The sequence below is a fragment of the Siniperca chuatsi genome, linkage group LG10 (genome assembly GCF_020085105.1).
Source record: "Siniperca chuatsi isolate FFG_IHB_CAS linkage group LG10, ASM2008510v1, whole genome shotgun sequence".
Classification (NCBI taxonomy): domain Eukaryota; kingdom Metazoa; phylum Chordata; class Actinopteri; order Centrarchiformes; family Sinipercidae; genus Siniperca; species Siniperca chuatsi.
Window position 1 is genome coordinate 19110546 of NC_058051.1, and position 15414 is coordinate 19125959.

The window sequence follows — 15414 nt, forward strand, 5'->3', positions numbered from 1 at the left end:
GGGGGAAGGGGGGTTGGGGGGTCGGTATGCAGATACTACTAGCTGTCAACAGACCACAGGAAAATGGATGCCTTAGAAAGCCATAACTATGATAAATTTACTCCTTCAATTCTCCGAGTAGCCCCCTCCTCTCTCTCACTAACACATTCTGATAGACATGCATGCAGTTCACACACAATGGCCCCCTCCTCTCTCCAAACCCCCATACACTATCTCTCCTCTCTTCCACCAGCAGTCTGCGAGCGTGTGACTAATGTATGCGGTAAAGCTGCTCGCTACCATACCGCTCACCAGCCCACCACCACCCCGATCGGCCCATCCATCTCTGCGTCCGCGCCGGAGACCGCATTCAAATAAATTTGTCACTGTACGTTTATGAAATATTGATGGCGGGAGGGAGGGAGATGGGGAGTGAAAGGGTTGGTTAGGGACAGATCAAAAGGTTTGGCCAGTGAAGGAAGGAAGAGCCAAGTGTGAGTAGGAGGGGTGTCATTTTTGAGTGGAGGCCAGGTGAGGCTTAAATAAAGACATGAAGTCTCAGGACTGCTGGGAGACAGGAGGGAGTTCAGTTATATCAGCGAGGTTCACATACATCAAAACTTCACACAGCCAGGAAACATGAAGGTGCTAACCAAACCATGGGTCAATAGAAAGGAGAAGCATATACTTCAAAATGCAAGAATTGCAACAGTTTATTGGTGCTCAAATCCTTTTTGAAATTCTCTTCTCTAAATGTTTAACTCATTACCTTAAAGGGTCGTTCATCCAAATGACAAAGAAACTGATTTTTTCACTTACCCTTAGTGGTATCAAGGCATACAGATTGTTTGTTTTTAGTAGCCCAGGGTTTGAGATCTGTCTCTGAGATTTCTGCCTCGACCCCAACACAGTGTAGGTGAATGGAATTCCATTTGTGGTGCTCAAAACTAGGGCTGCAATTTAAGATTAATTTCATTCATTCATTACCCTGTCGATTATTTTTTCAAATTAATTGATAAATAGTCTTTGAAATGTCAAACAATAGTGAAAAATGCCTGTTGCAATTTTCCAGAGCCCAAGATGACATCTTAAAATTGCTTGTTTTGTTTGATCAGCAATCCAAAACCATAAATATTCAGTTTACAATGATATAAAACAGAGAAAAGCAGCAAATCCTTTCTTTTACAGAGGCTAGAACCAGCAAATGTTTGGTATTTTTGCTTGTTAAATTACTTAAACAATGAATTGATTATCAAAATTGGTTTTCATTACTTTTCTGTTGATCTATTGAATTTCTAAATTCAGCACTACTCAAAACTTAATGAAAAATAAAGTTTAGAACAATTCAGTGTTCCTGTTACTCTGGATAATCCACAGGTCTCACTGTGAACAATTTTGATTGGAACTACTTTCTACAGAACAGCGTATTTTATGTATTATCCTGAGCAATGGGGACACTGGAAAAGATGTTGTTTCAATGCTCTGAGCACCACAAAAGAAATTCCATTGGCCTAAATTGTATTGGGGTGGAAGGAGGAATCTCAGACCAAAACTCTCTGCATGGCTAGATATCACTATAGAGGTAAACATGTTTGTAATTTGGGTGAACTGACCCTTTAAGTGTAATTTGCACTGAGATAGATCAGTGCCTATGCAAGAATTTGTGGCAAACCTCCAGTATCAACGAGAATGGACTGTTCTGTTTGAGCAACACAAACCTTGACTTTGTCCTAATTAAAAGTGCAATAATCGGAGTGGTCAGGGCCGAGACATTTTATTCTGCAGAGGGAGCAGGCTTGAGAGAACAAGCTGAATGTGACTCATACCAGCACAGAACAACCAGAGTCATGTCCATTGTGTGTGCGTTTGTGTGTGTTGGCAACTTTGTGGGTGTTTTGTGTGGTACATACCAGAACACAAAGGTCACAAACATCTCATATGGGCAGAGGAATGATAGGAATTCTTGGACAGTGAACTAATGCACTTTCGTAATGGCAATCTTTGCGCAACTTCTTCTCAGATATAACTTACCAAACATAACAGAGCAGCAGAGTACAACTTTTATGTCGAAACCCAAAATATTGCCTCCAGTAATCTGCACTGCAAGGTAAGAGATAGTTTACTGCGTGCAGAGTTATTGACTATTGTGATTATGTTTGATTATTGTGTAGTGCCAGTATGATAAGCTGCTCATTGTCTGGTATTTGGTCATGACGGAAAGAGGTGAATGAGGAGGCAGTCAACAATATTGACTCATCTCGAGAGATGCATTCCTTCTTTCTCTTGCCTCTCTGGTAAACACATGATACTTGTTCTCTCTTCCTCCCTCCCACCAAAACCTACAGTATCTATCGCGCACCCACCCCACCCCCACCCGCCTTGCTGTTTTCCATCCATCTGTCTTTCCCTCCGTCCCTGGGCCTATCAACAAGATGAGTCACAGGCCTGCCCGTGTCAGGGGCTAAATGTTTAGTTCTCTGCTTTTAGCCGTCCTAGCACAAATACACAGCGAAAAGCGATCCAAACTGGCCAAACATGATGATGCTGGAACTTTCCACCCTCATCATGAGCAGTCCCATGCTTGGTCAGATACAAACACAGTGTCAACAACACAGTGGAGACAGTTTGTGCTTATTGTGGATGTGATGATCCTCAAGGCCACATGAAGAGATAAGAGCAATAAATGACGTTTAGCAGGAAATAGTGATTACTTATCTGTCGACCATGTGCTTGACGATTTCAGAGATTAGTTCGCCTATTTGATTCTTTAAAAAAACAGCAGCTTTTGATGATTAGAATTCTGCTGGCATTGCTTTATTGTTCAAACAAGCTTTTATGTAAAGACACATAAATATATGGTATTTAAAATGCTATAAATTATATTTTTATAATAGCAATGTATCAAATGACAATTTGACAATGTGAAAGGGGTCGTAATGATGAACCTACAGAGAATTGTCTCTCGAGTCTGCAGCTCCCCTCAGCTTTAAGGAGCTTTATTGTGAGTTTCAGCTCATTGTTTAGCTGTCTGGCCCGCAATTTTACTGTTTTGGTTCACTCTCAGCACTTTCATAATGTTGTTTTCGTCTGCAGCAGGCAGCTATTTTCAGTGAAAAAGCTCTGTAAACCCACTGCTACCCTACACTACCTGCTCAGCACCAAATGGCGACTAGTGACTAGCTTGTGAACATAGTGGGGCATTTAGCAGTTAAAGAGCCAGATATTTCCCTCAGGAGTTGGTAGTGACCAAAAAGAGCTAAATGAGAGTGAATATTCGACTGACATTGGCCAGGTGACCAAACACCAAACACGACTCTAACTGAATGAAATGATGTTGCTCCATAACTGCTGGATGTATAAATATGCAACTGTTTGCTGACAAGTTTGCAATATCAACTTAAAAAGTGACGATATGTCAGTGTTGTGATCAAGTCTTGGATAAAAAAAAATCTGTTATTGCAGGTTAAGATGAATAATAAGGGGCTTATTTCAGAATCAGTAATGCTAGTAACAAATCAGTACACCTCCCCCATTATACTAATTTTGAGAGATACTGTCCAGATCAGCTTGAACAGCACAAAATAGATGGTAGTCTTAGCATTAAATTAGGTCACAATGTCAACAAGACATGTTGTCATCCCATGCAGAAATTCTGCCTTGTGAGTGAAGCCAAAGGAAAACTGGAGAACTGGTTCAGTTTTAGTCCTTGTGTGCATTCATCATTATTGGCTTCTTCAGAGAATTGAGTGTTAATTCTTTATGTCTATGATCTATCTCCAGGCCACACACACACACACACACACACACACACACACACACACACACACACACACACTGAGACCATCTGAGAATCAAGTGGATACTTCACATAACCTACATAACATAGGTATAACATAAGTATTCAACCATAGATATCTACTCATAGTATATTTTTTCTGGTTTATTTGGTTCTTTGGTGTGTCCTGTTTATGCTTTGCTCTTTTCAAGTGATGTCATTCTGTGCGTGCACACTGTTGAATTGATTGGTGTCAAAGGGTGACAGATCAGGGTGTCTGGCTGGCTAATGTATTCTCTGTGCATATTTCATCTGTATGTGAGCTTGTGAGTGTGTTTTCTGGATGTGCAGTGCATTTTATCTACTCATGTGTATTGTAGAAAGGCTTGATCCCTGAGGTGCAGGTATGAGTGTGTGTGTTTTTGGTCCACCTGAGAGACAGATATAGCGATACTGTGGACACTCGTAGGTCACCGCTCTCTATTATCTAGACAAGGACTCTCTGTCACCACCGCAGTATCACTCTTTTTTCCACTTCTTTATTTATCCCTTCTTCCAGTCTTATTTATCCATCTCTCCCTTCTCCCCCAGCTGACGCACACGCAGACGTCCCAGAGTCTTCCCTAAATCACTCTTTGACAGAAAGAGGGAAAGAAAGGGGAGATAGAGAGAGAGATAAAGGGGGTAGAGAGATAGATAGGGGAAAAAGAGAGGGATGAGGGTTTGAGCATACATAGAATGAACCTATCAATCCAGGGTGCCTATTATCCCGTGTGAAATGCTTCTTGCTAGCAGACGCCTAGTTAGTGTGCCTGTTCAAAATTAATAAAACGCCAGCCGAGTCTGGGCTGAGACTGCGACAGGCCTGGTTATTGATTAAGTCATGTCACAGGAATGGAAGGCTCTGCCATTAAAAGTACAAATTATGCAGCACGTTTAGCCATGCCTCTTATTCATGTAGGAGACAGGCAAGAGTCCCTGGAAGAATGGAAGCCTGCTCCATATTCTTACACTGTCCGATATGCCTCTCTCTCTCTATTGTATGGGCCTTTTGTTGTACTTAGGATCCTAATAATGTGAGCCTGTGTGAAGGGAGAAGGGTTAGCCTGCCAGTGTCTGAAAATGGACTGAGACAAGACAGCCAGAACAAGACAAAGAAGAGGGAGACAAAGAGCGATCGCTTTGTCGTGTACGGCAGGACAAAGAAAGCTCATAGTGTAGTGTAGGAAACAGCGAGCGAGAGTTAAACAGACGATACACAGAGCCTGGAAGTACTTTGTAGGAGTCAGAGCTTCCCATTGAAAAGAAGCCATTTAATCATGTAACAAATGAAATGATATTATTTTGACACGCAGCCAGATGGCACAGCTCCTCTCGTCTTCAGTGTGAAGAGTGATGGAGAGAGGGGGTGAAACAGGGAGAGGTTGATGGACACTGAGGCTCAGAGAGAGGTAAAATTAATTTGTCAGGAGTATGTATGTTATGAGCTTTGTATGTTAGGTGTTTGGAGTCAGCGCTGTGATGTGCAGGGAGAGTAACAAGACAGGAGCAACGTCTAAGGCTTCAATCAGCAGGCCTCTTGCCTCCTATTTATCCGCCTCACACATGGCTCTGTGGAAGGAAACATAAGTTGATTTCCCCTTTTAAGTGTTTATGTGTTGAGGTGGTGAAGGGGTTGAGTGCGGGGAGCAGAGAGAGATAGTTAGAAGGGAAATGAGAAGATAGGTGGTTGAGTGTCAATAATTTATAGCAAGTGCCTTGTGTCAGAAAGGGCTCTACCCTGGGATCCTCAGGCCACCGCGATGCTTGGAGCACAGGCTCTCGTTAACACAAAAAATGCCCAGTCTATACACACACGTCGACACAGACAACCAAAGGCATATGTAAATGAGCATTTGTACATGCACACACACACATTCACAGATGCTTACCCGTGTGCACAGCTGTACAGACACACAGTCACAAACATGCACACCGCAAAAAAACAGCCTCACTTCAGTCAACTGGCAGGTCATTAATTTCATGATGCAAAACCAGAACACTAAAGATGAAGATGGAGAGAGAAAAAAATTGCGTCTTGTGCCTTGATGCATCCAACAAGCCCCTTAAGAAACCCATGTTTATGCATTCTAAAGTCTTTTTGTTGTTGCGGTTGTTATTGTTGTTGTTTCCAAAGCGCCGAAACCTTTGCGACAACCTTTCAGTTCTCAGATGGAAGAGGGAGAGGAAGAGAGATTTCTGAGTGGCAGCTTCTTTGTTGTATGATTTATTACCATTTATTAAAGTCAGAACTAAGGCCTCGGTCTTCTGTGACTCTCTGGTGGACAAATGCTGCCGTTTTTTTGTCAGAGAGGTTTGTCATCTGTATGTCTAGGCACCTGAAACAGCCGTTAAGAGGATCCAAATCACTGCTGGGCCAGAAGAGTCAGTCAATGGCAACATGATACTCGCTCATTTTTGAGCTCCTTGTGAGTATAGGTACAATCAGGGATGGAAGGAGGCAGGGAGGAGGGATAACAGAGGAATGTGAGTCCAATTAATCTGTTAATTGGGGCTATTATAGAACAGATGCTGGGGAATAAAAGGAAAATCTCCTTCGCTTGTCTGTCTCTTTGTTTATTTCTACTTTACCCTCTTCCTATTCTAAAGTAGCTTTTGGCAATCAGTGCCTGTTTTCCCTTTTCCTCTTGGCTAAAGACCCAGCCGTGGCTAATGGCACAGTGTACGGCACGCAGACTGCCCCCTTGGCACTGCCCGCTGGAGGAGCAGAGGGCTTTAAGATGGCACAGAGCAGTAAAAATTGTTAGCTGAATAAAGAGGCACTGCAGGGATAGACCGGCTTTATGGCCCTCTGCACACACCCGGGTGTTTAACTTATTGTGGCTTAAGTGGCAAACTATGAAAGGTCTTGTGATTAAAATCCTAGAAAGTGTCCATTATTTTTGCATGATGTTTTCTTCACGTGCCAGTTTATGTGTGAATGTATGTACAGCACATTTTTCCTTGTGACTTTGGGCTGAATGGTCTTACAGCCCCCCAGACATGAGGTGGAGGAGGAGGAGGGGTGTTGGAACGAGGTAGCGACAGAGGGGTAGAGAAGAGGGAGAGGGGGCGGAGGGTGGGGGTGTGAGAGCTGAATCAGCGGGAAGCTTCGCTAATCGCCCCGGCTCATCTGTTAATGGAGTTAATGAAGAATGGGAGCAAACCAAATGCGCTGAGATGAAAGAAGTTCCAGCACACTGCATAGGCTGCTGCTCTCTGTGTGTCTCCTCCACACAGTCACATAGACACCAACACAATCATGCACACACACCAGCTTTCTGTTCTTTCACATGTACCCTTGCTATCCCACTCTGATCGGCACATTTTCAGCACCTATTGACACAAAACACTTTGTTTTTGCACCCCCCCGCACCTATATGCATATTCTGCTACTTTCGCACTCACCCTTCCACACTCCTACCCTCACGTATGTACACATACATACTTTCCTCACCTGTCCTCTTTCCATATGTTTCTTTATTTCGCCTCATAAAGTGTGCAAGCCCCTCTTTAGCCCCTCCACATTTCCCTGGGGAGGATATACGCTGTGATAGCACTGTGTTTGCGCGGGAGGTGAAGAGATATTCAGCGACGCCATGCAGACCTCTCACCCAGCTGATAATGCTGATGGGTTGACAGGTCCCAGCGGAGACACACACACACAGCCACCGCTCACTTGTTACAGGCTCAGTAGCACTTATTAGCAATCTATCAAACACTTGTTATTGACACAGCAGTTATCCCTCAATCAAGATACAATTTTGGACCCCACTCTCATCAATCAAACATTCAATGCATAATTCAGATATTGCCAGAGAGCTCTTAGGTCTGATCGTTTACAATGTGCTGTGAAGAAAGTTATTCAGTGGCTAATTATACTAAAAAATATAATGTATGCACTGAAAACAGTCATTTTGACAAAGAATTTTCTCTTGGATGTGTTCAAATGGAAAAAAAAAAGAACAAATTTTAAAGATTGGTGTGCTTGAGGCCATATTTGGTTTAGTGCCATTATCCCTTTCTTTAAGTCTGTGGACAGGCACCCAATCTGGCCAATGCCTGTGCAGATAAATTAAACAAAGTATAGATTTTACTGACATGCACAAAACAGAAATATCAAACTCTTAGTGGGATTGGGAAACTTTTAAGTGGCATTGTGGAATTTCATTCAGCCTGCAAGTGTCACCTTGTAACACATTGAGGGAATGAAGCAACTAGATCCCAACCAATACTGGAGTTTTTAGGTTGATACCAACATTAATATTTGAGAGTAAAGCTAGATCAAAATGTTTTACTATTGACCAATACATCATTATTGGATTTTTTTAAACTCCCAAATATTGATATCAGCGTCGTCCTTAAAAATCCAGTATCGGTCAAACTATAGTTGAGGGTTAAAGAAATCTGATGATGATATATTGACTGATACTAGTTTTTTAACATAAATGATATTAACAAATATTTTTGATAATGATCCCTTAATTGTGACCAAGATATGTACTGAGTGGGACCTTTTACAGTTGAAAAATAAACTTGTTAAGTACTCTCTTGTGAACAAACTACTGTATGTAATGGCTTCATTGTTTTTTATATTACTGCAAAATTTCTGTACCTTCACATTGGCTGACATATACAGCCATACCAATATATCTGTGATAAGTTAATAGTGGACAATAATATTAGCTAGCTGGTTTTTTGGTCGGGCTCTAGAAGCAATAATGCAGAAGCAGCACGACAAACTGTCTTAAAGTGAGAGTTGCTACACGACAAATCTACATATGCATTTGGTAGTTAACGCATGCTGACAATATGTATAGATCTATGTATTAATGTCCACAGACGAATAAAGCGTTCAGTTATTATTTTGTTTGCATGACAAAAATACAAACATGATTAGTTTAATGAGCTTGTAGTGAAAGATTCTTACAATCTTGCGCTCACACACAGAGAGACACACACAGACTGCTGGTTAATCAGCTGTGTAAAGTACCATATCTATCTTTCAATTTCCTCCCATTAGGGCAGACGCTGGCTTGATTAGGCCCTTAATCTCCTGAGATTGAGACATTAAAGCATGGAAGTGATGTATTCACACATGCTCACACGGTGTCACACCTTGCCAGAGAAAAATCATCTGCCTTTTTATTGCAAAACAGCCATAACAGACTTGCTATGTATGATAAAGTGGTTGTTTTTTATTGCTCATTATTATTATTATTATATCCTCTTTCTATTCTGTATCACCTTTGGACCCCTACAGTAAACTAGGTCTCTAGTGCAGATGTGTTTCCCACAATTCCTGCTTTCATAAGGGTCATTTAGCAGAAGCTGGTTGGAGCGCTGGGCTGCAGAGGAAGCTGGGGATGGGCCTTCCTGTAATCTCTAACTCACATACACACATGGGTGAAATTGGCCTGCGTTGGAGGTGGAAATTCATCCCTGTTATCCATTGAACCATTGTAGACCCTCTTCCTCTCCTGTCTGTTTTCATTTTTTATTGCCTGAACTTGGCAAATGTGGTAGCTTCTAAAACTAGTTTCTTTTTTCTGTATCCCCTTAGAAGAGACAACAAATCAGAGATCTCCAAAGATGTTAGAAATATGTGCCTTTTTGTGGTTTTAAAAAAGAACCTCATCTTTGTGGAGCAGCAAAGTTTGGACAGGAGGAGCACAGAGCAGGAGGGGCAGGTGTATCGAACAGAAGAGCAAAGATGTCTTGAGTTCTGGGCCATTTCCTCCAAGGACAATAACCCCCATCTTGTTTAACAACTCACCCGGCAGGGACTATTACACTCATTTTAATTGGCTCCCACTTTAATTGCCCAGGTGGAAGGAGGGGGTCTCTTTTCCGTCTCCTTATGCTCTTAAAGTTAGCCCTGCCAAAATGAGTTTAAGGCAAAGCTGTGTGGGGGGAGAGTGTTAAAAAGCTATTAAAATTATCTTGGTGATGACACAAACTTGACACGTACTTCCTTTCCCCTATTCCTTTCTTTACTATAATATACTAGTAAAAATATGTGCAGACCTAGATCGCTGTCTCAGGTGGAGTCGGTAAGCAGCAGGGGAAGCTGAGCAGTCCTGTTCGATGTTAAACCACCACGCATTACGGTCTGAGACAATTACCCTCCTGCTATTAGTACATCTATACCAATGGCCTACACACTGTCCTGAACAGCTGGTGGAGACAGAAATTGAGATGGGGATGGGACAGTGAGTTGGTTAATGACAGGGAAAGCGAGAGTTTGGGGTTGTTTGGGGGGTGAAACAGGAGGAAGAGAGGGAAAAAAACAGCACACTGACAGGTCCTCTGTAGTGAGAGAGGAGAAAATAAGGGACACGGTGGAGGAAAGGGTAAAATAAAAGATGAAGGGAAGGGGGAGTAAGGCACTCAGTTAAGTGTGACCGTGACACTCAGCTCCACTCTCATGTAGCCCTGGTAGTGATTTTGCTAAATGAACAGCAATTGTACCAATTAATAGTATTGAGTGTTATTCATTACAGCTGTCAAGGAGCAACCTCCTGCCTTCATTAGCTCTTTGCCTACCCTCTACATTTATCTCTCTCCACACCTCTCTCTTTCTTTAGCTTTTTGCTTGTCTGAAACAGTCCTTTTGGGTTTAAAACAGAAAAGGATTTATTTTTTATGTGGTCATGATTCTGTTTGCTTGCATGTCTCACCTTTTCCTTGCTCTTTTTTCTCTAAACCTCTCCTTCTCTGTCTCTGTCTGTTTTCTCTTTATTTCTATTTCTCAAACCTTTTTCTTTTTCCTATCCTCGCCTCCATTCAGTGTCTGTGTGAGATTATGCATACGTGTGTATGTGCACGCACCACTGAATTTTGTGTCTGACTGGGGCAGGAAAGCGTGTCCTGTCCCTCATCTGCAGGCTTCTTAGCTGTATGAATATCGGACAGGGTGAGGAGGGTTGAGGACATCAGAGATCACGAGGATTCAGAGGGCCTCATATCTGAGTGCAGGGATTCCCCCAACCTTCTCTGACAATAGGACAGGAAGGAAGGAGTGTGCAGTCTGCAGGAGTGGGCCAGGCGGTAACGAAAGACAGGACAGAGTTCCATGAGAGCCATGCGTGGGACAGTGGGCGGTGTAAGTAGAGAAGAGGAAGAGCGGTGCCTTAGCTGAAAAAGCCTCCATAATGCAGTGTGTGTGTATTGTGGATATTGTAGCACACACCACCAACACACTCAACCCTGGCACATGTCCACTATAGACATCCACGCATAGAAGCACAGACACTCAAAGTACACAGTGTATAGTTGATTGGTTGCAGCCTCACCTCAAATAAAATTGTCTTTAGATGCAAAATATGAGCACTGCACGAAAAGTGAAAGGAAATGTTTTCCCACCTTGAAATAATTGTGCAGAGGCATGACTAGAAACAGATACATTGAAATAGTGCAGTGGAAAATATTGACATAGAAGTGGGGAGGTGGATGGAAGTATTTGACTTCAACTCCTGTGACCTTGCATCAGCTCCCAATTTATGCAAGGATTTCATATTTTGTTTTTTTGCTCTATTCAACCATTGCCAAAGCTTAAACAAGTTGTTTCAGTTTCTAAGTCTAACTAAATCCTTAACCTTAAAAGGAACCTTTTTACGTGACAAACAATCTTTCTGTTTGTGCTAATGTAAAATAAGTTTTATGGAGAAGCATAATCTGACATCTTGCATAACCAGAATTGGACGATCTACCCAAAGTTTGTGGTTTTAAAAAAAGTTTTGTTTGTTAATATGTTGTCTTCCTGCATCTCTAGGAGTGAAACTAGAGAGAAAGAGATAAAGTCTCCCAGAGCTCTGGTGTTGTTTCCAAAATTGAAATCTCAGTAGTTAGCTCCTGGTTTGACCTCGAGCTATACTCCAAGGTTGTGGGTGGGACCCTTAGCTTGATTTCATTATGCCCTACAAAGCGTTTACTTTCTTTTTGGAGGCAATTGTATGCTAGCTCAAGTGTCTGATATTCTTCACGTCTTACTGTAACATGACTCATTGTGCAAAGTGTCAACAGCACAGTCTGGCCTTGAGGAGGACGAGACAACAGGGACAGGGACCTTGCTTTGCTGTTTAGAAACTAAAGTCTGATGGAAGTCAATTTGATATTATTTATAAACAAAAAGAAAACTACAATTTAACATGTTTATAATAACTTCTGAGTTAAAAGCACAGTTCTTGGCATGCCTAACCCAAAAGCAGTGGTTAAGAACAGGAAGTTCAAGAAATGGCTTTTACTTTCTAACCTCTGGCTCTACTTTCTGTGCTTCAAAAGAGAAAGAAAGGAGGAAATAAAGGAAGGAAGGGGACACAGATAATGAGTTCTTATCTAAATTGTCTTGGCCCTGACCCTTACGTCTCATGGCTATAGATACTAAATCACTACTGTATCATGACCTCTGACCCAGTGCTACCTGACCTTCAGACCTGCCTGGCAGCCTGTATCAGCCTCTGGTAAACAGTCCTGGAAATTCTGCAGAATGTGTTATTGTATCATTAGATTAAACTGCAGAGATTCCGACAGCATTCTTACTCAAAGCAACTTACAATACAATACATGTTAACAGCAAAAGTCAACAGTTATGTATCATTGCCTGTAATGGCAGCTGGAGTGGTGCAATGGATGACGAAACAATGCATGAACTCTGCGTGTGAGTGTGTGTGTGTGTGTGTGTTTATTTCATCGTGAAAGACCTTTAAAGGATGGGGGCATCAAGAGCTTCCTTGCAGCTGGATCCTGTCTTCAGTTTTTTGCAGAAGTATTCTTCTCCATGACCTTTGGCACATTTTGTTGTGCTGTCAAGTTATTTCATAATGCATTTATTCAGGAGTTCTTGCAATAAATAATCAATATTTTTCTTAATTGCCACAGTAGCATAACTAGCTAACATAAGATTTGTAATGGCATGGGATACTGAAATGGGATGTTTCAATAATTTGTGTTTCCTACTAAGAAGCCTTGACAGCGTCCCTCATCTTGACCATCGTGGGACATAATGGTATTTTTAGGGTTTTAGTTGTATCAGAATCACAGTTGTATAGGATATGCAGTTTGATTCTCAAAGGAATAGATTGCATTTTGGGAATACACTATCGAGAGTTAGATGAGAGGATCAATACGAATCTGTATAGTAAATATATGGCTACAGCCAGCAGCCTATTTGCATAGCTTAGCATAAAGACTGGAAACAAGGGAAACTGCAGGCCTATTTTAATTGACTTTAGCCTGATTTGAAGCTGCTAACTAGCTAGGTGTTAACAGTCTGGAACAACGTCGTAGTAACGTTCCATATAGAAGGACTTTTTAAATTTTCTGTGGCAGCAAACACACATCCGTCCAGTAACTATTATACTGCAACCTTAGCTCATCTACACACTTTATGGCTGACTAAAGTAATCTAAGGGAAAGGCTCACTTTCACAACAACACCACCTTGGCCAGTAACGCAGGTGCAGTTAGACTGTGGGTGTGCTAACCAGAGGTGGAAAAAGTATTCAGGTCCATTACTTAAGCAAAAGTACTAATACCAACCCCACTGTGAAAATACACTACAAGTAAAAGTTCTGCAAGTACTCATTGTGCAGTAAAATGGTCCCTGTCAGTATTTGACTATTATATATGATGTTTCTGGATTAATATTACTGCTGTATGTTGCATTTTACTACTGTAGATGTTTAAGGTTGAGCTAATTTTAACTGCTTCATATACTGTTGGGTAGATTAATCTACAGCAATGCATCATATTCTACAAGATCACCATATGTTTGCACTTTTTGAGAATTTATATTTATATATATATTTTGTATATCGCGGCATAACCTAAAACTATCAAGATATTATTTATAAGCCATATCGCCCAGCCCTAACTATAGGTGTGTGTGTGTGTGTGAAGACATGAGAAAAATATTCAATCCATGCCTTGTTTTTTATAACTACATGTCCATTAGTATTTTGTGATAAATGGAGTGCAGAGTGCAACAGTGCCACCAGCCTGGGTTTGGCCAATAGATGGTCACTGACCATGAGTGCTGGTGTTATGCAGACATCTGGTTTCAGCCTCCAGGACAGCACATAAACTACTGACCAACCTGGACTTGTCTGCTGTGAAAGACAGAGATTTACGCCATGTTAGTATAACCCTGCCATGCCTCACACTCTGAAGCCTTGACAAGAAACTAGGAGAGAGAGAGAGAGAGAGAGAGAGAGAGAGAGAGAGAGAGAGAGAGAGAGAGAGAGAGAGCAAGAGTGAGGCAGAGACAGACAAAGATGTGCACAAACATACACACAGCTGTGGAGGCAGACACCATGACTTACAGCCCAGTTCCTTTCCTTCTCTCCACTGTAGAAAGGCTGTTATTATGAAGACCTTCAATCGTTTTCTTCTTTGTCCCCTCTCTCACGGACTCACTGCAGCCCTGTAACTCACGCTGATGTCAAAACAAACACACAGATAAACAGGTAAAAGCAAACACACAAACACACTCACACACACGATCAACAGAGACATGAGCAACCCCCCTCTCTCTTCTATCCTCCCCTTCAAGTTTGGCGCCCCCCACATTGCCACCAATATTTCTCATGAGCTCTCGGCCACCAGCCCTTCATGAATTTTTATTAAACAAAACTCTAAGCAGATTGATTTCACACCGGCTGCTTTATTGGATTTTTATTTAATTCTTTCTCTCTCTCAGATGCTCACTTGCTCCTCCTTGCCCTTACCTCAGTTTCACCATACCATCCTTTCACCTTGTCTTTCCTTCCTGATGCTTATCCTACCTCCTCTCTGCATTTCCTGCCTGTTTTATCCACTATCTCTCTTTTTTACAGTGTCCTCCCCTCTTTCCCATTTTCTCATGTCTGCCTTTCATTCTCTCCATTTCCTCAAGCCTCATTTTCCTGCCAGTCCTGATTTATGTTCCTGGATTTGTGGCCCTGAGGAGGGCTGTTGTCGGTGGCCTGATGAGCTTTGTTTTGACTTTTTGTGTGTGCCTGGTTGTGCGTGCGCACACTCATATGTGTGGTCATGTGTGAGTTTGTTAGAATGCATTTATGTGTCATGTATTTCAGCTTTTGGTTGTAGCTCTCACTTCATTAAGTTATCTCTCCTAGCTTCTTGTTCTTATAGTGAGCTGATGTGTTGTACAGCATCAATTTGATTAGAGAGCATTATTAGTTTAAGAAGATATCATTGGCCCATTTATAGTAGAGTGTTGCTTAGTCCTTACACATACCCAACGTATTGTATCTTACTACAGCACACACCCTTACAAAAATATCTTCCACTACCTAAGCAAATAGAGTGGACAAATTAAAGGAAAAACCATTAAGTGTCATAGTAAAGTGTTTGGCCCCTATACGAGCTGCTAAAACAGCTCCAGCAAGGAATAGTCCAGCACATAACCACTGTAAAACTGCAACTTAGTGCTGTAGTGGCCTAGGGGTTAGGGCGCAAACCATGACCCGCAATGTTCTTGGTTTTTGTCTGGCCGGGGAGCTTTTGTTGCAGCCTTATTCTAAGCTAAGCTAACTGGCCTTCCTTTAAGTGACCCCTCATGCACTGGATGGAGGCATCTACACGTTATGTTTCTCCACTAATTCATTTGGGCTTTTTTCT

General features: G+C 41.9%; 1 protein-coding gene across 11 annotated transcripts in view; it reads left to right on the top strand.

Moving 5' to 3' along the window:
* The window catches only part of LOC122883029, a 244426-nt gene that overhangs the window by 47965 nt on the left and 181047 nt on the right, over positions 1-15414 (top strand). For 3 of the 11 annotated variants that reach the window (XM_044211089.1, XM_044211090.1, XM_044211091.1), the window contains exon 1: positions 10871-10898. The exons of the other annotated variants lie outside the window; for them this stretch is intronic. In XM_044211089.1, coding sequence (XP_044067024.1) covers positions 10878-10898 — 21 coding nt within the window. In that variant the 5' untranslated portion in view covers positions 10871-10877. Of the gene's footprint in view, positions 1-10870; positions 10899-15414 lie in introns of those variants that run through there. 11 annotated transcript variants of the gene reach the window in all.